Source organism: Oncorhynchus clarkii, chromosome 1 (assembly GCF_045791955.1).
Source record: "Oncorhynchus clarkii lewisi isolate Uvic-CL-2024 chromosome 1, UVic_Ocla_1.0, whole genome shotgun sequence".
In the NCBI taxonomy this organism is placed as follows: Eukaryota; Metazoa; Chordata; class Actinopteri; order Salmoniformes; family Salmonidae; genus Oncorhynchus; species Oncorhynchus clarkii.
This window is the reverse complement of record NC_092147.1, coordinates 86,256,094-86,280,410: the sequence shown is the minus strand read 5'-3', so window position 1 is coordinate 86,280,410 and position 24,317 is coordinate 86,256,094. Positions and strand designations below refer to the sequence as shown.

General features: G+C 41.5%; 1 protein-coding gene across 2 annotated transcripts in view; it reads right to left on the bottom strand.

Annotated features, from left to right (window-relative positions):
- Positions 1–676: 676 nt before the first annotated feature.
- The window catches only part of LOC139413592 (A disintegrin and metalloproteinase with thrombospondin motifs 14-like), a 95,356-nt gene continuing 71,715 nt past the window's right edge, over positions 677–24,317 (bottom strand). The window contains exons 7-15 of one of the 2 annotated variants that reach the window (XM_071161146.1): positions 15,929–16,034; positions 14,430–14,573; positions 10,700–10,832; positions 9,585–9,698; positions 8,612–8,760; positions 7,313–7,485; positions 5,374–5,507; positions 2,580–2,703; positions 677–922 (exon numbers count right to left, since the gene is read on the bottom strand). In XM_071161146.1, coding sequence (XP_071017247.1) covers positions 798–922; positions 2,580–2,703; positions 5,374–5,507; positions 7,313–7,485; positions 8,612–8,760; positions 9,585–9,698; positions 10,700–10,832; positions 14,430–14,573; positions 15,929–16,034 — 1,202 coding nt within the window. In that variant the 3' untranslated portion in view covers positions 677–797. The remainder of the gene's footprint in view (positions 923–2,579; positions 2,704–5,373; positions 5,508–7,312; positions 7,486–8,611; positions 8,761–9,584; positions 9,699–10,699; positions 10,833–14,429; positions 14,574–15,928; positions 16,035–24,317) is intronic. The other variant, XM_071161135.1, reaches the window with a different exon arrangement.

Genomic DNA, 24,317 nt, shown 5'->3' with positions numbered 1-24,317 from the left:
TAACAGGCTAAAACTCTACAGGGCTAATGATCAGTCAAATGATCTGCAGTCATGCACTGCTGGTGAGCATTACTAACAGGCTAAAACTCTCCAGGGCTAATGATCAGTCAAATGATCTGCACTCATGCACTGCTGGCGAGCATTACTAACAGGCTAAAACTCTCCAGGGCTAATGATCAGTCAAATGATCTGCAGTCATGCACTGCTGGCGAGCATTACTAACAGGCTAAAACTCTACAGGGCTAATGATCAGTCAAATGATCTGCAGTCATGCACTGCTGGCGAGCATTACTAACAGGCTAAAACTCTCCAGGGCTAATGATCAGTCAAATGATCTGCAGTCATGCACTGCTGGCGAGCATTACTAACAGGCTAAAACTCTACAGGGCTAATTGGTGGCAGTCAAATGATCTGCAGTCATGCACTGCTGATGATCATACAGGAAATGTGTGTGGGTGGGGTTGTGCGTGTGTGTGTGTGTGTGTGTGTGTGTGTGTGTGTGTGTGTGTGTGTGTGTGTGTTGTGTTCTGTAGTCATGCTCTGCGGATGTCCCAACTGTAAATGTACACTACTTGGCCAAAAGCTTGTTGAATATCTCATTCCTAAATAATGGTCATTAATATGGAGTTGGTCCCCCCCTTTGCTGCTATAACAGCCTCCACTCTTTTGGGAAGGCTTTCCCCTAGATGTTGGAACATCGCTGTGGGGACTTGCTTCCATTCAGCCACAAGAGCATTAGTGAGGTCGGGGGCACTGATGTTGGGTGATTAGGTCTGGCTTACAGTCGTCATTCCAATTCATCCCAAAGGTGTTTTATGCTGCTGTAACGAGACACACTTACCAATTATGTGGGAGGAAGTCTCATTCTCCTCTATAACGATGTGCCGGGCACCGATCGGAATATCAAACATCTTCAGCATGCCTATAGGACAACACAACAAGACAATATGAAACATCTTCAGCAGGTCTATAGGACAACAAGACAATATGAAACATCTTCAGCAGGTCTATAGGACAACAAGACAATATGAAACATCACCATGTCTATAGGACAACAAGACAATATGAAACATCACCATGTCTATAGGACAACACAACAAGACAATATGAAACATCTTCAGCAGGTCTATAGGACAACAAGACAATATGAAACATCTTCAGCAGGTCTATAGGACAACACAACAAGACAATATGAAACATCTTCAGCAGGTCTACAGGACAACAAGACAATATGAAACATCTTCAGCAGGTCTACAGGACAACAAGACAATATGAAACATATTCAGCATGTCTACAGGACAACAAGACAATATGAAACATCACCATGTCTACAGGACAACAAGACAATATGAAACATCTTCAGCAGGTCTATAGGACAACAAGACAATATGAAACATCTTCAGCATGTCTATAGGACAACAAGACAGTATGAAACATCTTCAGCGGGTCTACAGGACAACAAGACAACCAGACAACGGGTTGGTCATGGAGTTAATCCAATGAGCCACAGAATAACAACAGACCAGGGACGATGTTTATCATAGGTTTCAGAGTAGCTGTCACGCCCTGACCATAGTTTACTTTGTATTTTCTATGTTTTGATTGGTCAGGGTGTGATCTGAGTGGGTATTCTATGTTTCAGGTCTTGTTTGTCTATTTCTATGTTCAGCCTGATATGGTTCTCAGTCAGAGGCAGGTGTTCGTCATTGTCTCTGATTGGGAACCATATTTAGGTAGCCTGGGTTTCACTGTGTGTTTGTGGGTGATTGTTCCTGTCTATGTGTTTTTTCACCAGATAGGCTGTTTAGGTTTTCGTTACGTTCGTTACGTTTTGTAGTATTGTATTGGAGATTCGTGTTTCGTATTATTAATAAACATGGATCGTAAACCACACGCTGCATTTTGGTCCGACTCTCCTTCGTATGAAGACGAAACTCGTTACAGTAGCAGTGCTGATCTAGGATCAGGCCCTCCCCCCCCCTGTCCATGTAACCTTATTCATTGTAATCTAAAAGACCAAAGTCCTACTCTGAGAGCCATGATACAGACAACCCCAGGCCTACTAGTGACTCTAACAGAGGAGAAACGTGTCGTGTCTAATTATACTGTTGTATATGAACCGGTGATAGCAGTGTTTTGTGTTTAGTCTGTGTACATGTCAAGGGCTGTAGCTGGGTGAACACAGGGTAAATAAAATAGTGTAGTGTGTCGTGAACTCACCTGCCGGCGACTCCTATCAAGAGTCAAGGGTCACCAACTGGGAATTCATAACACAGTGGGACGCACATTACACTCTTAGAACCAAGGCTTCCAGAAGGGTTCTTCAGCTGTCCCCATAGGAGAAACCTTTATGGTTCCAGGTAGAACCCTTTTTGATTCCAGGTAGAACTATTTTGGATTCCATGTAGAACCCTGTGTGGAAAGGGTTCTACATGGAACTCAAAAGGGTTCTGCCTAAGAATGTCGGAGAGGATTTTAGGGCTTTCAGGCTGTAATATCTATTTCTCAACATCAAGTATTGATTGATAATTGAAATAACACAATGTTCTGAAGTGTGGTTTCACCCTGGTGAATGTTACCTGTTTTCTTTGGTGTCTTGGTGAGGGTCAGTTTGACAGTGCGACAGTGGGAGTTGTCCCCACCACACACTCCACACTTGTCTTCTTGTTTGTACGAGCCAACCTCTTTGTCGCAGCCCACATGCTGGGAGAGAGAAGGGCACAGTCAGTCAATCAACCAAGGGGAGGCTCCTTCTAGGCTGTCTGATTTTTACACTGACTGAGATTGGGCTGGGGGAGGCTCCTTCTAGGCTGTCTGATTTTTACACTGACTGAGATTAGGCTGGGGGAGGCTCAGTCTAGGCTGGGGGAGGCTCCTTCTAGGCTGTCTGACTTTTACACTGACTGAGATTAGGCTGGGGGAGGCTCCTTCTAGGCTGTCTGATTTTTACACTGACTGAGATTAGGCTGTAGGAGGCTCCTTCTAGGCTGTCTGATTTTTACACTGACTGAGATTAGGCTGGGGGAGGCTCCTTCTAGGCTGTCTGATTTTTACACTGACTGAGATTAGGCTGTAGGAGGCTCCTTCTAGGCTGTCTGATTTTTACACTGACTGAGATTAGGCTGGGGGAGGCTCAGTCTAGGCTGGGGGAGGCTCCTTCTAGGCTGTCTGACTTTTACACTGACTGAGATTAGGCTGGGGGAGGCTCAGTCTAGGCTGGGGGAGGCTCCTTCTAGGCTGTCTGACCTTTACACTGACTGAGATTAGGCTGGGGGAGGCTCCTTCTAGGCTGGGAGAGGCTCCTTCCAGGCTGTCTGACTTTTACACTGACTGAGATTAGGCTGGGGGAGGCTCCTTCTAGGCTGTCTGACTTTTACACTGACTGAGATTAGGCTGGGGGAGGCTCAGTCTAGGCTGGGGAGGCTCCTTCTAGGCTGTCTGACTTTTACACTGACTGAGATTAGTCTGGGGGAGGCTCAGTCTAGGCTGGGGGAGGCTCCTATGCTGTCTGATTTTTACACTGACTGAGATTGGGCTGGGGGAGGCTCCTTCTAGGCTGTCTGATTTTTACACTGACTGAGATTAGGCTGGGGGAGGCTCAGTCTAGGCTGGGGGAGGCTCCTTCTAGGCTGTCTGACTTTTACACTGACTGAGATTAGGCTGGGGGAGGCTCAGTCTAGGCTGGGGGAGGCTCCTTCTAGGCTGTCTGACTTTTACACTGACTGAGATTAGGCTGGGGGAGGCTCCTTCTAGGCTGTCTGATTTTTACACTGACTGAGATTAGGCTGGGGGAGGCTCCTTCTAGGCTGGGGGAGGCTCAGTCTAGGCTGGGGGAGGCTCCTTCTAGGCTGTCTGACTTTTACACTGACTGAGATTAGGCTGGGGGAGGCTCAGTCTAGGCTGGGGGAGGCTCCTTCTAGGCTGTCTGACTTTTACACTGACTGAGATTAGGCTGGGGGAGGCTCAATCTAGGCTCGGGGAGGCTCCTTCTAGGCTGTCTGACTTTTACACTGACTGAGATTAGGCGGCGGGAGGCTCAGTCTAGGCTGGGAGAGGCTCAGTCTAGGCTGGGGAGGCTCAGTCTAGGCTGGGGGAGGCTCCTTCTAGGCTGTCTGACTTGCAGTGGAACACTACTCTCCAGACTTCTGCTATAGAAGCGATACCAATCTATCCAAGACACAGATTGGTAAGGGAGACATAACATATGTTGAATCTGGCCCCTCAATCTACAAACGTTTTGGTCTGGTCTGGAAAATGCCAACGTCTGTTATGGTATCTAACCTCCAATCAAAGCATTAAGTAGACTTCATGGAAAGACAGAGGGGGAGAGAGAGAGAAACAGAGAGAGAGAGACAGAGAGAGAGAAACAGATAGACAGAGAGAGAGAGAGAGAGAGAGAGAGAGAGACAGAGAGAGAGAGAGAGACAGAGAGAGAGAGAGAGACAGAGAGAGAGAGAGAGAGAGAGACAGAGAGAGAGAGACAGAGAGAGAGAGAGAGAGAGAGAGAGAGAGAGAGAAACAGAGAGAGAGAGAGAGAGAAACAGAGAGAGAGAGAGAGAAACAGAGAGAGAGAGAGGCACTGAAGCCACTGTAGATATAGAGAGGTATAGATAGAGAGAGGTACAGATAGAGAGGTATAGATAGAGAGAGGTACAGATAGAGAGAGGTACATATAGAGAGGTATAGATAGAGAGAGGTATAGAGAGAGAGGTATAGATAGAGATGTATAGATAGAGAGGTATAGATAGAGAGGTATAGATAGAGAGGTCTATATAGAGAGGTATAGATAGAGAGGTACAGATAGAGAGGTATAGATAGAGAGGTACAGATAGAGAGGTATAGATAGAGAGGTATAGATAGGGGTATAGATAGAGAGAGGTACAGATAGAGAGAGGAACAGATAGAGAGGTATAGAGAGAGAGGTACAGATAGAGAGGTACAGGTAGAGAGGTATATATAAAGAGGTGTAGATAGAGAGGTACAGATAGAGAGAGGTACAGATAGAGAGAGGTATAGATAGAGGTATAGATAGAGAGGTACAGATAGATAGGTATAGATAGAGAGGTATAGATAGAGAGGTGTAGATAGAGGTATAGATAGTGAGGTTTAGATAGAGGTATAGATAGAGAGAGGTACAGATAGAGAGAGGTACAGATAGAGAGAGGTACAGATAGAGAGGTATAGATAGAGAGGTATAGATAGAGAGGTATAGATAGAGAGAGGTACAGATAGAGAGGTATAGATAGAGAGAGGTACAGATAGAGAGGTATAGATAGAGAGGTATAGATAGAGAGGTATAGATAGAGAGGTATAGATAGAGAGAGGTATAGATAGAGAGCGGTATAGATAGAGAGATAGCTATACTGTACATACCAGACATTCCCCCCGGGTGCAGACACTGAAAGGGTCTGTGTAGCTGCACCGCGTCCCATCATGCATCACCTGGTTCATGACCACCACCTCACCGGTCTCTTTGGACTGACAGCTCAATTCACACTTGTGAGCCTCTACACGGGTGAAGATCAATCAATCAATCAAATGCATTTTATAAAGCCCTTTTTACATCAGCAGTTGTCACTAAGTGTTTTTCAGATACCCAGTCTAAGATACCAGAGAGAAAGTAATGCAGAGACAGAAGCACTGTGGCTAGTAAAACTCCCTAGAGGATACCCAGTCTAAGATACCAGAGAGAAAGTAACGCAGAGGCAGAGGCACTGTGGCTAGTAAAACTCCCTAGAGGATACCCAGTCTAAGATACCAGAGAGAAAGCAAGGCAGAGGCAGAAGCACTGTGGCTAGTAAAACTCCCTAGAGGATACCCAGTCTAAGATACCAGAGAGAAAGCAACGCAGAGGCACTGTGGCTAGTAAAACTCCCTAGAGGATACCCAGTCTAAGATACCAGAGAGAAAGCAACGCAGAGGCACTGTGGCTAGTAAAACTCCCTAGAGGATACCCAGTCTAAGATACCAGAGAGAAAGTAACGCAGAGGCACTGTGGCTAGTAAAACTCCCTAGAGGATACCCAGTCTAAGATACCAGAGAGAAAGTAACGCAGAGGCAGAAGTACTGTGGCTAGTAAAACTCCCTAGAGGATACCCAGTCTAAGATACCAGAGAGAAAGCAATGCAGAGGTAGAAGCACTGTGGCTAGTAAAACTCTCTAGATGATACCCAGTCTAAGATACCAGAGAGAAAGCAACGCAGAGGCACTGTGGCTAGTAAAACTCCCTAGAGGATACCCAGTCTAAGATACCAGAGAGAGAGTAATGCAGAGGCAGAGGCACTGTGGCTAGTAAAACTCCCTAGAGGATACCCAGTCTAAGATACCAGAGAGAAAGCAACGCAGAGGCACTGTGGCTAGTAAAACTCCCTAGAGGATACCCAGTCTAAGATACCAGAGAGAAAGTAACGCAGAGGCAGAAGCACTGTGGCTAGTAAAACTCCCTAGAGGATACCCAGTCTAAGATACCAGAGAGAAAGCAACGCAGAGGCACTGTGGCTAGTAAAACTCCCTAGAGGATACCCAGTCTAAGATACCAGAGAGAAAGTAACGCAGAGGCAGAAGCACTGTGGCTAGTAAAACTCCCTAGAGGATACCCAGTCTAAGATACCAGAGAGAAAGCAACGCAGAGGCAGAAGTACTGTGGCTAGTAAAACTCCCTAGAGGATACCCAGTCTAAGATACCAGAGAGAAAGTAACGCAGAGGCAGAGGCACTGTGGCTAGTAAAACTCCCTAGAGGATACCCAGTCTAAGATACCAGAGAGAAAGTAACGCAGAGGCAGAGGCACTGTGGCTTGTAAAACTCCCTAGAGGATACCCAGTCTAAGATACCAGAGAGAAAGCAACGCAGAGGCACTGTGGCTAGTAAAACTCCCTAGAGGATACCCAGTCTAAGATACCAGAGAGAAAGCAACGCAGAGGCACTGTGGCTAGTAAAACTCCCTAGAGGATACCCAGTCTAAGATACCAGAGAGAAAGCAACGCAGAGGCACTGTGGCTAGTAAAACTCCCTAGAGGATACCCAGTCTAAGATACCAGAGAGAAAGCAACGCAGAGGCACTGTGGCTAGTAAAACTCCCTAGAGGATAACCAGTCTAAGATACCAGAGAGAAAGCAACACAGAGGCAGAAGCACTGTGGCTAGTAAATCTCCCTAGAGAAAGAAATCAAAATGAACACATCCTTTAGTCCTGACTGAGTGAAGATAAACTAAATAAATGACAAGAGAAAGTTTGCATTGTATCTCTTCTGCCACCCCAAACCCCAAACTAAAAGGCATAGTGTTCCATTTGGGAAGCAGGCTGTGTCCTACCATCTGGGTGTTCGTAAGGTAGCCAGGTGTGCTTGGTGTTCTTGTGATATTTGTTGCTCCTCTGGACACACTGTTGAGCGCGGAAGTCCTCGTAGGGTCCGACACACTCCTCCATGTTACACATCTGGTAATCGAAGGTGGACCCGGGGCAATCCCGACCGCCGTACGCAGGCCTGGAGACAGGGGGGGGGGCGACAACACGGAAACAATAAACAAGCAACCCAGTAATCAACACCCAGCGTGTATCCCAAATAGCACCCTATTCCCTATGGACCCAGGTCAAAAGTAGTGCAGTGAATAGAATGCAATTTGGGATACATCCCAGGAGGGCCTGTCGTTCAGGTTCAGTGATTAGTTTAATTTAACTGTAATGTGGATCAGGTTGGAACTGGGCCTGTCGTTCAGGTTCAGTGATTAGTTTAATTTAACTGTAATGTGGATCAGGGTAGAACTGGGCCTGTCGTTCAGGTTCAGTGATTAGTTTAATTTAACTGTAATGTGGATCAGGGTAGAACTGGGCCTGTCGTTCAGGTTCAGTGATTAGTTTAATTTAACTGTAATGTGGATCAGGGTAGAACTGGGTCTGTCGTCCAGGTTCAGTGATTAGTTCCATTTAACTAGATCTGAGATCTGAGTCTCTACTCAGGGTCATGATGTAGTACACAGGGTTCATTATTATTTAGATGGCACATACTCACATACAGTATACGCATAAAGTCACACACACACACACACACACACACACACACACACACACACACACACACACACACACACACACACACACACACACACACACACACACACACACACACACACACACACACACACACACACACACACACAGTGTTAAAACGTAAAGAAACACATGATCCCCCTCGGCTTTCCTTCAGACATCCTCTGACACGTCTCTGACTAAACAGACCAAGTATCTGTCAACTACATGTCACATTATGTGTATGAATCATATAGCCTGTAGGTAGAAGTCCTAACAGGATGTAGGTAGAAGTCCTAACAGGATGTAGGTAGAAGTCCTAACATGATGTAGGTAGAAGTTCTAACAGGTTGTAGGTAAAAGTCCTAACAGGATGTAGGTAGAAGTCCTAACAGGATGTAGGTAGAAGTCCTAACAGGATGTAGGTAGAAGTCCTAACAGGATCTAGGTAGAAGTCCTAACAGGATGCAGAGGATAACGTCAGTGAGGAGACCTAAGAACCCACCTCGGAGCCAGATTAATACATCTCTACCCACACTACCCACAATGCCCTCCCCACCTGTTCCCCTGTGACAGACACTCACACGGGGTTGTTACAAGTTCTGCTCCGGGAGCGTACTCCACCTCCACAGGTTCTGGAGCAGGACCCAAACTTAGTCCAGGACCCCCAGTTACCGTCATGGCCCTGAGGCTGGTTAGAGGAGCGCCAGATACAGTGGCCCTTGAAGCACCACTAAACAGACAGGACACAGGAGAGTCAACAGGACATACAGTACATACAGTACATAGACTATCTGTCCATTTATCAGCCCTATTCTCATTAAAACCATGGCTAGAATGGAGCCCTGACCATGTCAATGGTATATAACAACTCTATAGAGCGATGACGGCTACTCTACTCCATCACTCCATTAATCATGACTAGCCAATGAAATGCTAACTTCACGCTAATTAAATGCTTAGTAAGTACATTCAAACTGTTCCTTCTGTTTATCCATTTGAACTATTGTGTACTTAATTTTAAAAAACAACGTTTTATATATTTTTTTTTCAGAAAGGAGACAGTGGAGTCAACAGTGCATTCATGTATACAATATCTTTTTATCCATTCGTTGGCTCCGTTAGCATTAAAACCATGGCTAGAATGAGCCCTGAACATCTCCTGGGTCAGAGTTCACGACAACTGTTATGCTTCGAGCAATCCTGGTTAAAGGAACATGGGTAGAACATGAGAGTGAACACTATTTGTCTGTGAAGTATGAATAGCTGATTAAATGCTCCTTAAATGTATGGGTTAGGTGCCACCTGTGTTACACAGCCATTGCAGTTGGACATCAGTACATGTGGGACATAGAACAAATATAAGCACCCACCAAAAATTATTGTAACATTCAAACGGGCCGATATGTTATTTCTAATATTAATTTAGTAAAATTTCTTCAAGTAATTGTGTACTTTTTGGAGAACTGTTTCTAAAGATGAAGTATAGCACTGTATATTATTAGGTGTATCTATTGTCATCAGAAATCCATGGTTTGTTTTCGAACCATTTCCCACCTTCGACGGTGCACACTCCGTCCCATCCACCGGAGGACCCTTCTTGGTCTTACAAAAGTACTGGTTGTCAGGGTGACTACACCACAGCTGCTTGCAGGGATCGTAGGTCCGGAACTATAGGGGAGAGAGAGAGAGAGAGAGAGAGAGAGAGAGAGAGAGAGAGAGAGAGAGACAGAGAGACAGAGAGACAGAAAGAGACAGAGAGAGACAGAGAGAGACAGAGACAGTAAGAGACAGAGACAGAGACAGAGACAGAGACAGAGAGACAGAGAGAGAGAGAGAGAGAGAGAGAGAGAGAGAGAGACAGAGAGAGACAGAGAGACAGAGACAGAGAGAAAGAGAGAGAGAGACAGAGAGAGAGAAAGAGACAGAGACAGAGAGAGAGAGAGAGAGAGAGAGAGAGACAAAGAGAGAGCGAGAGAGAGAGATAGAGAGAAAGAGAGAGAGAGAGAGAGACAGAGACAGAGAGAGACAGAGAGACAGAGACAGAGAGAAAGAGAGAGAGAGACAGAGAGAGAGAAAGAGACAGAGACAGAGACAGAGAGAGAGAGACAAAGAGAGAGACAAAGAGAGAGACAAAGAGAGAGACAAAGAGAGAGAGAGTAGGGAAGAGGATGTCAGAGAGAAGAGGAGAGAGTAGGGAAAAGGAGATCAGAGAGAAGAGGAGAGAGAACGGAAGAGGTGGTCAGAGAGAGAGATGAGAGGTAGTTAGTGCATTTCCGTGGCCAGTCTACGGGTCACCTAGTCTCTTCCCAGAAGTCATGGCCCCTCTGCAATCTCAAACAGTGAAAAAGCTGCCCACTATCTAAGCATATGGACCAGGGGGATAATAAGGAGAACGCAGGACCCTGCTCCATCTAAGACTAACCTGTGTAATATTTGAATCCCATCCTCAGAAGATCAAAGTCCTGAGTGGTACTGAGTGCCCCATGCAGTCCTAAATCTGCGTCCCAAATGGCAAGATATTCCCTGATGGGCCCTGGTAAAAAAGCAGTGCACTATATACGGAATAGGGTGCCATTCGGGACACACATTGACAGGCTGCCCCGTCACCAACGGTCACAATTGTTATTCTCAGATCTCAGGGGTCTAGCTAGCTGCTGGAGGGGACTTACAGCGGTGCACATCTTGTAGCCCACGCCGAAATCAAAACGACACTGCTCGTCCATGGAGTAGTTAATCCCAGGTAGCTCAGGAAGCTTGGGCCACTTGTGTTCAAAAGGGTTGTCCAGGAGACAGTCATAAGAGCTGGAGGGATAAGACACATCAGAACAGAGACAGTCATAAGAGATGGAGGGAGATAAGACACGTCAGAAAAGAGACAGTCATAAGAGCTGGAGATAAAACACATCCGAACAGAGACAATCATAAGAGATGGAGGGAGATAAGACACATCAGAACAGAGACATTCATAAGAGATGGAGGGAGATAAGACACGTCAGAAAAGAGACAGTTATAAGAGCTGGAGATAAAACACATCCGAACAGAGACAATCATAAGAGATGGAGGGAGATAAGACACATCAGAACAGAGACAGTCATAAGAGATGGAGGGATAAGACACATCAGAACAGAGACAGTCATAAGAGATGGAGGGAGATAAGACACATAAGAACAGAGACAGTCATAAGAGATGGAGGGATAAGACACATCAGAACAGAGACAGTCATAAGAGATGGAGGGAGATAAGACACATCAGAACAGAGACAGTCATAAGAGATGGAGGGAGATAAGACACATCAGAACAGAGACAGTCATAAGAGACGGAGGGATAAGACACATCAGAACAGAGACAGTCATAAGAGCTGGAGGGAGATAAGACACATCAGAACAGAGACAGTCATAAGAGATGGAGATAAAAACACATCAGAACAGAGACAGTCATAAGAGATGGAGGGAGATAAAACACATCAGAACAGAGACAGTCATAAGAGATGGAGGGATAAGACACATCCGAACAGAGACAGTCATTAGAGCTGATCAAATTGATCAGAAATACAGTGTAGACATTGTTAATGTTGTAAATCACTATTGTAGCTGGAAACGGCAGATTTTTTTATGGAATATCTACATAGGCGTACAGAGGCCCATCATCAGCAACCATCACTCCCGTGTTCCAATGGCATGCTGTGTTAGCTCATCCAAGTCTAATTGATCATTAGAAAACCCTTTTGCAATTATGTTAGCACAGCTGGAAACTGTAGTGCTAATTAAAGAAGCAATAAAACTGGTCTTCTTTAGACTAGTTGAGTTTCTGGAGCATCAGCATTTGTAGGTTCGATTACATGCTCAAACTGGCCAGAAACAAATAACTTTTTTCTGAAATTCGTCAGTCTATTCTTGTTCTGAGAAATGAAGGCTATTCCATGCGAGAAATTGCCAACAAACTGAAGCTCTCGTACAATGCTGTGTACTTCTCCCTTCACAGAACAGAGCAAACTGTCTCTAACCAGAATAGAAAGAGAAGTGGGAGGCCCCGGTGCACACATGAGCAAGAGGACAAGTACATTAGAGTGTCTAGTTTGAGAAACAAGTCCTCAGCTGGCAACTTCATTAAATAGTACCCGCAAAACACCAGTCTCAACGTCAACAGTGAAGAGGCGACTCCGGGATGCTGGCCTTCTAGGCAGAACACCAGTCTCAACGTCAACAGTGAAGAGGCGACTCCAGATGCGACTCCGGGATGCTGGCCTTCTAGGCAGAACACCAGTCTCAACATCAACAGTGAAGAGGCGACTCCAGAGGAGACTCCGGGATGATGGCCTTCTAGGCAGAACACCAGTCTCAACATCAACAGTGAAGAGGAGACTCCAGAGGAGACTCCGGGATGCTGGCCTTCTAGGCAGAACACCAGTCTCAATGTCAACAGTGAAGAGGAGACTCCAGAGGAGACTCCGGGATGCTGGCCTTCTAGGCAGAACACCAGTCTCAACGTCAACAGTGAAGAGGAGACTCCGGGATGCTGGCCTTCTAGGCAGAACACCAGTCTCAACGTCAACAGTGAAGAGGTGACTCCGGGATGCTGGCCTTCTAGGCAGAACACCAGTCTCAACGTCAACAGTGAAGAGGTGACTCCGGGATGCTGGCCTTCTAGGCAGAACACCAGTCTCAACGTCAACAGTGAAGAGGTGACTCCGTGATGCTGGCCTTCTAGGCAGAGTTGCAAAGAAAAAGCCATATCTCAACCTGACCAATAAAAGGAAAAGATTAAGACACAGACACTGGACAGAGGAACTAGAAGGCCAGCATCCCAGAGTTTCCTCTTCACTGTTGACTTGATATAGGTCAGTGATACATGTCTGTGATATAGGTCAGTGATATATGTCTGTGATATAGGTCAGTGATATATGTCTGTGATAGGTCAGTGATACATGTCTCTGATAGGTCAGTGATATAGGTCAGTGATATAGGTCAGTGATACATGTCAGTGATATATGTCAGTGATACATGTCAGTGATATAGGTCAGTGATACATGTCAGTGATAGGTCAATGATATATGTCAGTGATATATGTCAGTGATACATGTCAGTGATATATGTCAGTGATATAGGTCAGTGATATAGGTCAGTGATATATGTCAGTGATACATGTCAGTGATACATGTCAGTGATACATGTCAGTGATATATGTCAGTGATATAGGTCAGTGATATATGTCAGTGATATATGTCAGTGATATATGTCAGTGATACATGTCAGTGATATATGTCAGTGATATAGGTCAATGATACATGTCAGTGATATAGGTCAGTGATATAGGTCAGTGATATAGGTCAGTGATACATGTCAGTGATACATGTCAGTGGTATAGGTCAGTGATATAGGTCAGTGATAGGTCAGTGATACATGTCAGTGAAAGGTCAGTGGTATAGGTCAGTGATACATGTCTCTGATATGTCAGTGATACATGTCAGTGATATAGGTCAGTGATACATGTTAGTGATATATGTCAGTGATATAGGTCAATGATACATGTCAGTGATATAGGTCAGTGATATAGGTCAGTGATAGGTCAGTGATACATGTCAGTGAAAGGTCAGTGGTATAGGTCAGTGATACATGTCTCTGATAGGTCAGTGATATAGGTCAGTGAAAGGTCAGTGATAGGTCAGTGGTATAGGTCAGTGGTATAGGTCAGTGATATATGTCAGTGATATAAGTCAGTGATATAGGTCAGTGATATAGGTCAGTGATACATGTCAGTGATATATGTCAGTGAAAGGTCAGTGATAGGTCAGTGATATAGGTCAGTGATATAGGTCAGTGATACATGTCAGTGATATATGTCAGTGATATAGGTCAGTGAAAGGTCAGTGATAGGTCAGTGGTATAGGTCAGTGGTATAGGTTAGTGATATATGTCAGTGATATAAGTCAGTGATATAGGTCAGTGATATAGGTCAGTGATACATGTCAGTGATATATGTCAGTGATATAGGTCAGTGATATAGGTCAGTGATATATGTAAGTGATACATGTCAGTGATATATGTCAGTGAAAGGTCAGTGATATAGGTCAGTGATACGTGTCAGTGATATATGTCAGTGATATAGGTCAGTGATATATGTCAGTGATACATGTCAGTGATACAGGTCAGTGATACAGGTCAGTGATATATGTCAGTGATATATGTCAGTGAAAGGTCAGTGATAGGTCAGTAATATAGGTCAGTGAAAGGTCAGTGATAGGTCAGTGATATATGTCAGTGATATAGGTCAGTGATACATGTCAGTGATATATGTCAGTGATGTCAGTCTTATGTCAGTGACCAGGATTCCTGGAAAAGCTGTGAATTCTGGGAAAGTTGTCAGAACCCTAGTCAGTGGTACGGTGAAGGCTGCACCTACTGGATGTATCGGTTCAGTTCCTGTTTACTGCAGCGTGACCAGTGGTAGCGATGGAAGGCTGCTTGGACCAGCGGTGCCATGATGCTCCCCATGCTGGTCTCGTCAGAACAACGATTCCCCTGTCCGTCATGTTCCATACCTAACCTGTTGAAATGGTACCTGAGTTATTGATGAGCAAAACACAGTATTACGCTCAAACACAAAGCCAGTCTCAAATGACTCTCTGTTCCCTAAATAGGGCACCACTGTTGACTCTCTGTTCCCTATAGAGGGCATTACTGTTGACTCTCTGTTCCCTATATAGGGCATTACTGTTGACTCTCTGTTCCCTATATAGGGCACTACTGTTGACTCTCTGTTCCCTATATAGGGCACCACTGTTGACTCTCTGTTCCCTATATAGGGCACTACTGTTGACTCTCTGTTCCCTATATAGGGCACTACTGTTGACTCTCTGTTCCCTATATAGGGCATTACTGTTGACTCTCTGTTCCCTATATAGGGCATTACTGTTGACTCTCTGTTCCCTATATAGGGCATTACTGTTGACTCTCTGTTCCCTATATAGGGCATTACTGTTGACTCTCTGTTCCCTATATAGGGCACTACTGTTGACTCTCTGTTCCATATATAGGGCACCACTGTTGACTCTCTGTTCCCTATATAGGGCACTACTGTTGACTCTCTGTTCCCTATATAGGGCACTACTGTTGACTCTCTGTTCCCTATATAGGGCATTACTGTTGACTCTCTGTTCCCTATATAGGGCACTACTGTTGAATCTCTGTTCCCTATATAGGGCATTACTGTTGACTCTCTGTTCCCTATATAGGGCATTACTGTTGACTCTCTGTTCCCTATATAGGGCATTACTGTTGACTCTCTATTCCCTATATAGGGCACTACTGTTGACTCTCTGTTCCCTATATAGGGCACCACTGTTGACTCTCTGTTCCCTATATAGGGCACTACTGTTGACTCTCTGTTCCCTATAGAGGGCACTACTGTTGACTCTCTGTTCCCTATATAGAGCACTACTGTTGACTCTCTGTTCCCTATGTAGGGCACTACTGTTGACTCTATTTCCTATATAGGGCACTACTGTTGACTCTCTGTTGACACGCAGCTCTTTGCTTGTATTCCTTTTAGTTTCTTCAAGCTATGGGGCTCACAGGTCCCGTAGGACCCTGGTCAACAGTAGTGAACAACAGGGAAAAGGGTGCCACTTGGGACAACAGTAGTGAACAACAGGGAAGAGGGTGCCACTTGGGACAACAGTAGTGAACAACAGGGAAGAGGGTGCCACTTGGGTCAACAGTAGTGAACAACAGGGAGAAGGGCGCCACTTGGGACGAAAGTAGTGGACAACAGGGAGGAGGGCGCCACTTGGGACGACAGTAGTGGACAACAGGGAAGAGGGTGCCACTTGGGTCAACAGTAGTGAACAACAGGGAAGAGGGCGCCACTTGGGACCCAGCCTGTGTGCTGCGATGACTTACACATGTCCGGTCTCGTGCGCCACCACGAAGGCCGAGGAGAATCCGTCCTCGTGGTTCAGAGTGCAGCTCCTCAGAGGGTGGCACATGCCTGTCACCGGGGCGTAACCTAGGCAACACAGATCACACACGGGCACTGATAACAAACCGTTAGGCAGAGATGAAGCGTTGTATGGCTGTTACATCACACCTGGGTTCAAATACTACTTGAAATCATTTGAAATACTTCAGCTGGGCTTGATTGAGCTTGCCTGACGCTATGAAACCAATGGAATAGTTGCACAAGCGCAAAACTCCGCCCACCTGGCACTCCACCACTTAACGTGGTGCTTAAAGTATTAGAATTAAAAACAAATTTTACTTGAACCCAGGTCTGGGTACATATGTCTCTCTAAGGCTCTGATCAGACCACGGTTATGATGATGTGGTGGGGATGGATTAAGGTGAGACTAGGTCGGCCTGCTTTTAGATGTCTGTCTGTGTTTCGGGAGACGTCTTCAATACCAATTTATCTAGTAAATCATACATAAATCATACATTAATATCTTGGTCAGTGGTCGACTTCATCTACACGGAGGCCAATTTCAACAACACATTTCTAGTTGCAACGAAAAACCTGTCAAGATGCATATAAAGTATCTATTGCATTATGCAATAGTTTTGTGTACATGTGAAATAGCACGTATATTCTCCTGACACTGGTAGGTAGGTAGGTACCTCTAGTTGTCAGAATTGCACATTTTTACAGGTAGTAGTTGTGTAAACAAAGCTACTGCGTAAACATTGCTGCTAACACAGGATGTTGGATTGACTTCAGCTCTAATTGTTCTTTGTGTGTTTTTTATTTTTTTACATAAGAGAAAATGATGAATTATCCCAACAGAGCCAATGCTATTATAATTATAGTGTCTGACATATACCTACTGCAATTAACAAAGAACTACCAATTGGACACAAATCAGAACAACGAATATGAAAATGAACACAGATTACTGTATATAAAGCATGTCGTCTTCATGTGTGGCTCAGTCCCAAATATGGCACCCTGTTCCCTATATAGTACACTCCTTTTGACCAGGGACCATAGTGCGCATCATAGGGAATAGTGTGCCATCTGGGACAGATGCACATGAAGAAGACTTGCTTTATAGTCTGTGTTCCATTTCCATAGTAGTTGTTCTGATTTGTGTCCAATGAGCAGTTTGTTGTTGATAGCAGTAAGTACGTGTCTCTGTTGTTAGCTGATACGTGCTGCTGAACAGATGGGTAAAATAGCCTTTAAAAAATATACTGTGTCAATAATCAGGAAATGCCTAAAGGCAGGAAATGAGGCTACGATAAAAAATTGAAAAACTGTCAAACTTTGAGAAAGGCCTGAAGATTTTGTCTGTGTACTTGCTTGTGTCTAAATTCCTCTTCTATCTACTGAAATAGACAGTAAGCTTGAAAGCATTTTGTTAAACCCAGCACAGACAGACCAACACAAGCTTGTTATTAAAACCAAACACAACCGTATAATATAACCCAACAATACAGTAATGACACATATTTAAACACAAAGCACAAAGGACACATGAATACAACTACTATACTATATACTATAAATAACTACTATACTATACATAAGTACTATACTATATACTATACATAAGTGCTATACTGTATACTGTGTATAAAACTACTATACACTATAAATTACTACTATACTATACACTAACTACTATACTATATATAACTTCTATACTATATAATATGTACTATACTATATATAAAACCACTATATACTATATATAACTACTATACTACATACTAACTACTATACACTATATATAACTACTATACTACATACTACTATACTACATACTAACTACTATACACTATATATAACTACTATACTACACACTAACTACTATACACTATATATAACTACTATACTATATACTTACTATACTATATATAACTACTATACTATATACTTACTACTATACTATACATAACTACTATACTATACATACTATACTATACATAACTACTACACACTATATATAACTACTCTACTATGCATAACTACTATACTATGCATAACTACTATACTATACATAACTACTATACTACATACTAATTACTATACACTATATATAACTACTATAATATATACTTACTACTATACTATACAAAACTACTATACTGTACATAACTACTATACTATATACTTACTACTATACCATACATACCTACTATACACTATATATAACTACTACACACTATATATAACTACTACACACTATATATAACTACTATACTATATATAACTACTATACTCGACCAAGAGATGTGCAGCGATCCAGATTAGCTGAGCGTTTTGTTTGGTTCAAATGGGGGTTTGTTGCTGAAACAAATGGTCCTGCTCTCTGACCATGTGAAGACCTTTGGCATGCAGGTAAAAAAGCAGAAAATGCAGACACAGACAGATATTGATGATCGGGGCTGCTTCAGTTGGCCATGTCCCAAATGCCAATCTATTCCCTATATAGAGGACTACTTTTTTGGACTAGAGCTCTATTGGTCCTGGTCCAAAGTAGTGAACTACATAGTGAATGGAGTACCATTTGGGACACGTGCTCTGCGGTGATTAGCTAGAACCCAGTTGCAATGATGTCACTATAGCCAGATTTGAACCAGTTCTGGTTGTAATGTGGTTGTAATGGCGTTATTTCATCTAGCTCTGCCCGATGGCAAAGAACTACAAGGAACATGGCGGCACATGGTGGCATCCAATGGTTATGTAGTTATATCAGTTGGTCAGATGGTTATGTTATAATGGTTATGTAGTTATATCAGATGGTTATGTTATAATGGTTATGTAGTTATATCAGTTGGTCAGATGGTTATGTTATAATGGTTATGTAGTTATATCAGATGGTTATGTTATAATGGTTATGTAGTTATATCAGATGGTTATGTTATAATGGTTATGTAGTTATATCAGATGGTCAGATGGTTATGTAGTTATATCAGATGGTTATGTTATAATGGTTATGTAGTTATATCAGATGGTCAGATGGTTATGTAGTTATATCAGATGGTTATGTTATAATGGTTATGTAGTTATATCAGATGGTTATGTTATAATGGTTATGTAGTTATATCAGATGGCTAAGTTATAATGGTTATGTAGTTATATCAGATGGTTATGTTATAATGGTTATGTAGTTATATCAGATGGTTATGTTATAATGGTTATGTAGTTATATCAGATGGTTATGTTATAATGGTTATGTAGTTATATCAGATGGTTATGTTATAATGGTTATGTAGTTATATCAGATGGTTATGTTATAATGGTTATGTAGTTATATCAGATGGTTATGTTATAATGGTTATGTAGTTATATCAGATGGTTATGTTATAATGGTTATGTAGTTATATCAGATGGTTATGTTATAATGATTATGTAGTTATATCAGATGGTTATGTTATAATGGTTATGTAGTTATATCAGATGGTTATGTTATAATGGTTATGTAGTTATATCAGATGGTTATGTTATAATGGTTATGTAGTTATATCAGATGGTTATGTTATAATGGTTATGTAGTTATATCAGATGGTTATGTTATAATGGTTATGTAGTTATATCAGATGGTTATGTTATAATGGTTATGTAGTTATGTAGTTATGTAGTTATATCTTGTTATAATGGTTATGTAGTTATATCAGATGGTTATGTTATAATGGTTATGTAGTTATATCAGATGGTTATGTTATAATGGTTATGTAGTTATATCAGATGGTTATGTTATAATGGTTATGTAGTTATATCAGATGGTTATGTTATAATGGTTATGTAGTTATATCAGATGGTTATGTTGTAATGGTTATATAGTTATATCAGATGGTCAGATGGTTATGTTATAATGGTTATGTAGTTATATCAGATGGTCAGATGGTTATGTAGTTATATCAGATGGTTATGGTATAATGGTTATGTAGTTATATCAGATGGTTATGTTATAATGGTTATGTAGTTATATCAGATGGTTATGTTATAATGGTTATGTAGTTATATCAGATGGTTATGTTATAATGGTTATGTAGTTATATCAGATGGTTATGTTATAATGGTTATGTAGTTATATCAGATGGTCAGATGGTTATGTTATAATGATTATGTAGTTATATCAGATGGTTATGTTATAATGGTTATGTAGTTATATCAGATGGTTATGTTATAATGGTTATGTAGTTATATCAGATGGTTATGTTATAATGGTTATGTAGTTATATCAGATGGTTATGTTATAATGGTTATGTAGTTATATCAGATGGTTATGTTATAATGGTTATGTAGTTATATCAGATGGTTATGTTATAATGGTTATGTAGTTATATCAGATGGTTATGTTATAATGGTTATGTAGTTATATCAGATGGTTATGTTATAATGGTTATGTAGTTATATCAGATGGTTATGTTATAATGATTATGTAGTTATATCAGATGGTTATGTTATAATGGTTATGTAGTTATATCAGATGGTTATGTTATAATGGTTATGTAGTTATATCAGATGGTTATGTTATAATGGTTATGTAGTTATATCAGATGGTTATGTTATAATGGTTATGTAGTTATATCAGATGGTTATGTTATAATGGTTATGTAGTTATATCAAATGGTCAAATGTTATTTAATAGTCATGTTATATTTATATCCAATAGTCACTCTGTTTATAGGAAGATGACGTTTCCTATTATATGCCACTGTCATAAAGGTGTCGTGGAATCACCATGATCACCATGATCACCGTCAGAGTTGGGCTCAATTCTATTTCAATCAATTCTGTCAATTCAGGAAGGAAATTGGAATTGACCCCAAACCTGGTTTGAATGACTTAGTTAGAATGGCTTAGTTCTACTTAGTTAGAATGGCTTAGTTCTACTTAGTTAGAATGGCTTAGTTCTACTTAGTTAGAATGGCTTAGTTCTACTTAGTTAGAATGGCTTAGTTAGACTTAGTTAGAATGGCTTAGTTAGACTTAGTTAGAATGGCTTAGTTAGACTTAGTTAGAATGGCTTAGTTAGACTTAGTTAGAATGGCTTAGTTAGACTTAGTTAGAATGGCTTAGTTAGAATGGCTTAGTTCTACTTAGTTAGACTGGCTTAGTTAGACTTAGTTAGAATGGCTTAGTTAGACTTAGTTCTACTTAGTTAGACTGGCTTAGTTAGACTTAGTTAGAATGGCTTAGTTAGACTTAGTTCTACTTAGTTAGACTGGCTTAGTTAGACTTAGTTAGAATGGCTTAGTTCTACTTAGTTAGATTGGCTTAGTTCTACTTAGTTAGAATGGCTTAGTTAGACTGGCTTAGTTAGACTTAGTTAGAATGGCTTAGTTAGACTTAGTTCTACTTAGTTAGACTGGCTTAGTTAGACTTAGTTAGAATGGCTTAGTTAGACTTAGTTCTACTTAGTTAGAATGGCTTAGTTAGACTTAGTTCTACTTAGTTAGAATGGCTTAGTTGGACTTAGTTAGAATGGCTTAGTTAGGCTTAGTTCTACTTAGAATGGCTTAGTTAGGCTTAGTTCTACTTAGTTAGAATGGCTTAGTTAAACTTGCTTAGTTGAACTTAGTTAGAATGGTTTAGTTAGACTTAATTCTTCTTAGTTAGAATGGTTTAGTTAGACTTAATTCTACTTAGTTAGAATGGCTTAGTTAGACTGGCTTAGTTAGACTTAGTTCTACTTAGATAGAATGGCTTAGTTAGACGTAGTTCTACTTAGTTAGACTGGCTTAGTTAGACTTAGTTCTACTTATTGAGAATGGCTTAGTTAGACGTAGTTCTACTTAGTTAGAATGGCTTAGTTAGACGTAGTTCTACTTAGTTAGAATGGCTTAGTTAGGCTTAGTTCTACTTAGTGAGAATGGCTTAGTTAGACTTAGTTCTACTTAGTTAGAATGATGGATGGTGTTTCTTCTTCCATAATAGTTGAGTCGCTCATCACCTATTTAAATGCTGCAAGCAAAATGGCACAACAGGAAAGCAATGGAGATGCGCTAGCTGAGCCCTTTATCTGAAGACAGATAAAAGATATTCAAGAGAATGGAGACTGTATACATTCCCATGAAAAAGCCATGGTGAGCTTGGCATGGAAGAGTATGAGAAAAAGTTGCAGTAGGTACAGTAGCTATAGTGCAGTAGCTATGGTACAGTAGCTATGTTATAGTAGCTATGGTACAGTAGCTATGTTATAGTAGCTATGGTACAGTAGCTATGTTATAGTAGCTATGGTACAGTAGCTATGTTATAGTAGCTATGGTACAGTAGCTATAGTGCAGTAGCTATGGTATAGTAGCTATGGTACAGTAGCTATGTTATAGTAGCTATGGTACAGTAGCTATGTTATAGTAGCTATGGTACAGTAGCTATAGTGCAGTAGCTATGGTATAGTAGCTATGGTACAGTAGCTATAGTGCAGTAGCTATGTTATAGTAGCTATGGTACAGTAGCTATGTTATAGTAGCTATGGTATAGTAGCTATAGTGCAGTAGCTATGTTATAGTAGCTATGGTACAGTAGCTATAGTGCAGTAGCTATGGTATAGTAGCTATGGTACAGTAGCTATGTTATAGTAGCTATGTTATAGTAGCTATGGTAGCTATGGTACAGTAGCTATAGTGCAGTAGCTATGGTATAGTAGCTATAGTGCAGTAGCTATGGTACAGTAGCTATAGTGCAGTAGCTATGGTATAGTAGCTATGTTATAGTAGCTATGTTATAGTAGCTATGGTAGCTATGGTACAGTAGCTATAGTGCAGTAGCTATGGTACAGTAGCTATAGTGCAGTAGCTATGGTACAGTAGCTATAGTGCAGTAGCTATGGTATAGTAGCTATAGTGCAGTAGCTATGGTATAGTAGCTATGTTATAGTAGCTATAGTAGCTATGGTACAGTAGCTATAGTGCAGTAGCTATGGTATAGTAGCTATAGTGCAGTAGCTATGGTACAGTAGCTATGGTACAGTAGCTATGGTACAGTAGCTATGGTATAGTAGCTATGGTACAGTAGCTATGTTATAGTAGCTATGGTATAGTAGCTATGTTATAGTAGCTATGGTATAGTAGCTATGTTATAGTAGCTATGTTATAGTAGCTATGGTAGCTATGGTACAGTAGCTATGGTACAGTAGCTATAGTGCAGTAGCTATGGTATAGTAGCTATGGTACAGTAGCTATGGTACAGTAGCTATAGTGCAGTAGCTATGTTATAGTAGCTATGTTATAGTAGCTATAGTAACTATGGTACAGTAGCTATAGTGCAGTAGCTATGGTATAGTAGCTATAGTGCAGTAGCTATGGTATAGTAGCTATGTTATAGTAGCTATAGTAGCTATAGTGCAGTAGCTATGTTATAGTAGCTATGGTACAGTAGCTATGGTACAGTAGCTATGGTATAGTAGCTATGGTATAGTAGCTATAGTGCAGTAGCTATGGTACAGTAGCTATGTTATAGTAGCTATGGTATAGTAGCTATAGTGCAGTAGCTATGGTACAGTAGCTATGTTATAGTAGCTATAGTGCAGTAGCTATAGTGCAGTAGCTATGTTATAGTAGCTATGGTACAGTAGCTATAGTGCAGTAGCTATGGTATAGTAGCTATAGTGCAGTAGCTATAGAACAGTAGTTATAGTGCAGTAGCTATAGAACAGTAGTTATAGTGCAGTAGCTATGGTACAGTAGCTATGTTATAGTAGCTATGGTACAGTAGCTATAGTGCAGTAGCTATGTTATAGTAGCTATAGTGCAGTAGCTATGGTATAGTAGCTATAGTGCAGTAGCTATGGTACAGTAGCTATGTTATAGTAGCTATAGTAGCTATAGTGCAGTAGCTATGGTATAGTAGCTATAGTGCAGTAGCTATAGTGCAGTAGCTATGGTATAGTAGTTATAGTGCAGTAGCTATGGTACAGTAGCTATAGTGCAGTAGCTATGTTATAGTAGCTATGGTACAGTAGTTATAGTGCAGTAGCTATGGTACAGTAGCTATAGTGCAGTAGCTATAGTGCAGTAGCTATGGTATAGTAGCTATGTTATAGTAGCTATAGTAGCTATGGTACAGTAGCTATGTTATAGTAGCTATGGTACAGTAGCTATAGTGCAGTAGCTATGGTATAGTAGCTATGGTACAGTAGCTATAGTGCAGTAGCTATGTTATAGTAGCTATGGTACAGTAGCTATAGTGCAGTAGCTATGTTATAGTAGCTATGGTACAGTAGCTATGTTATAGTAGCTATGGTACAGTAGCTATAGTGCAGTAGATATGGTATAGTAGCTATAGTGCAGTAGCTATGGTATAGTAGCTATGGTACAGTAGCTATGGTATAGTAGCTATGGT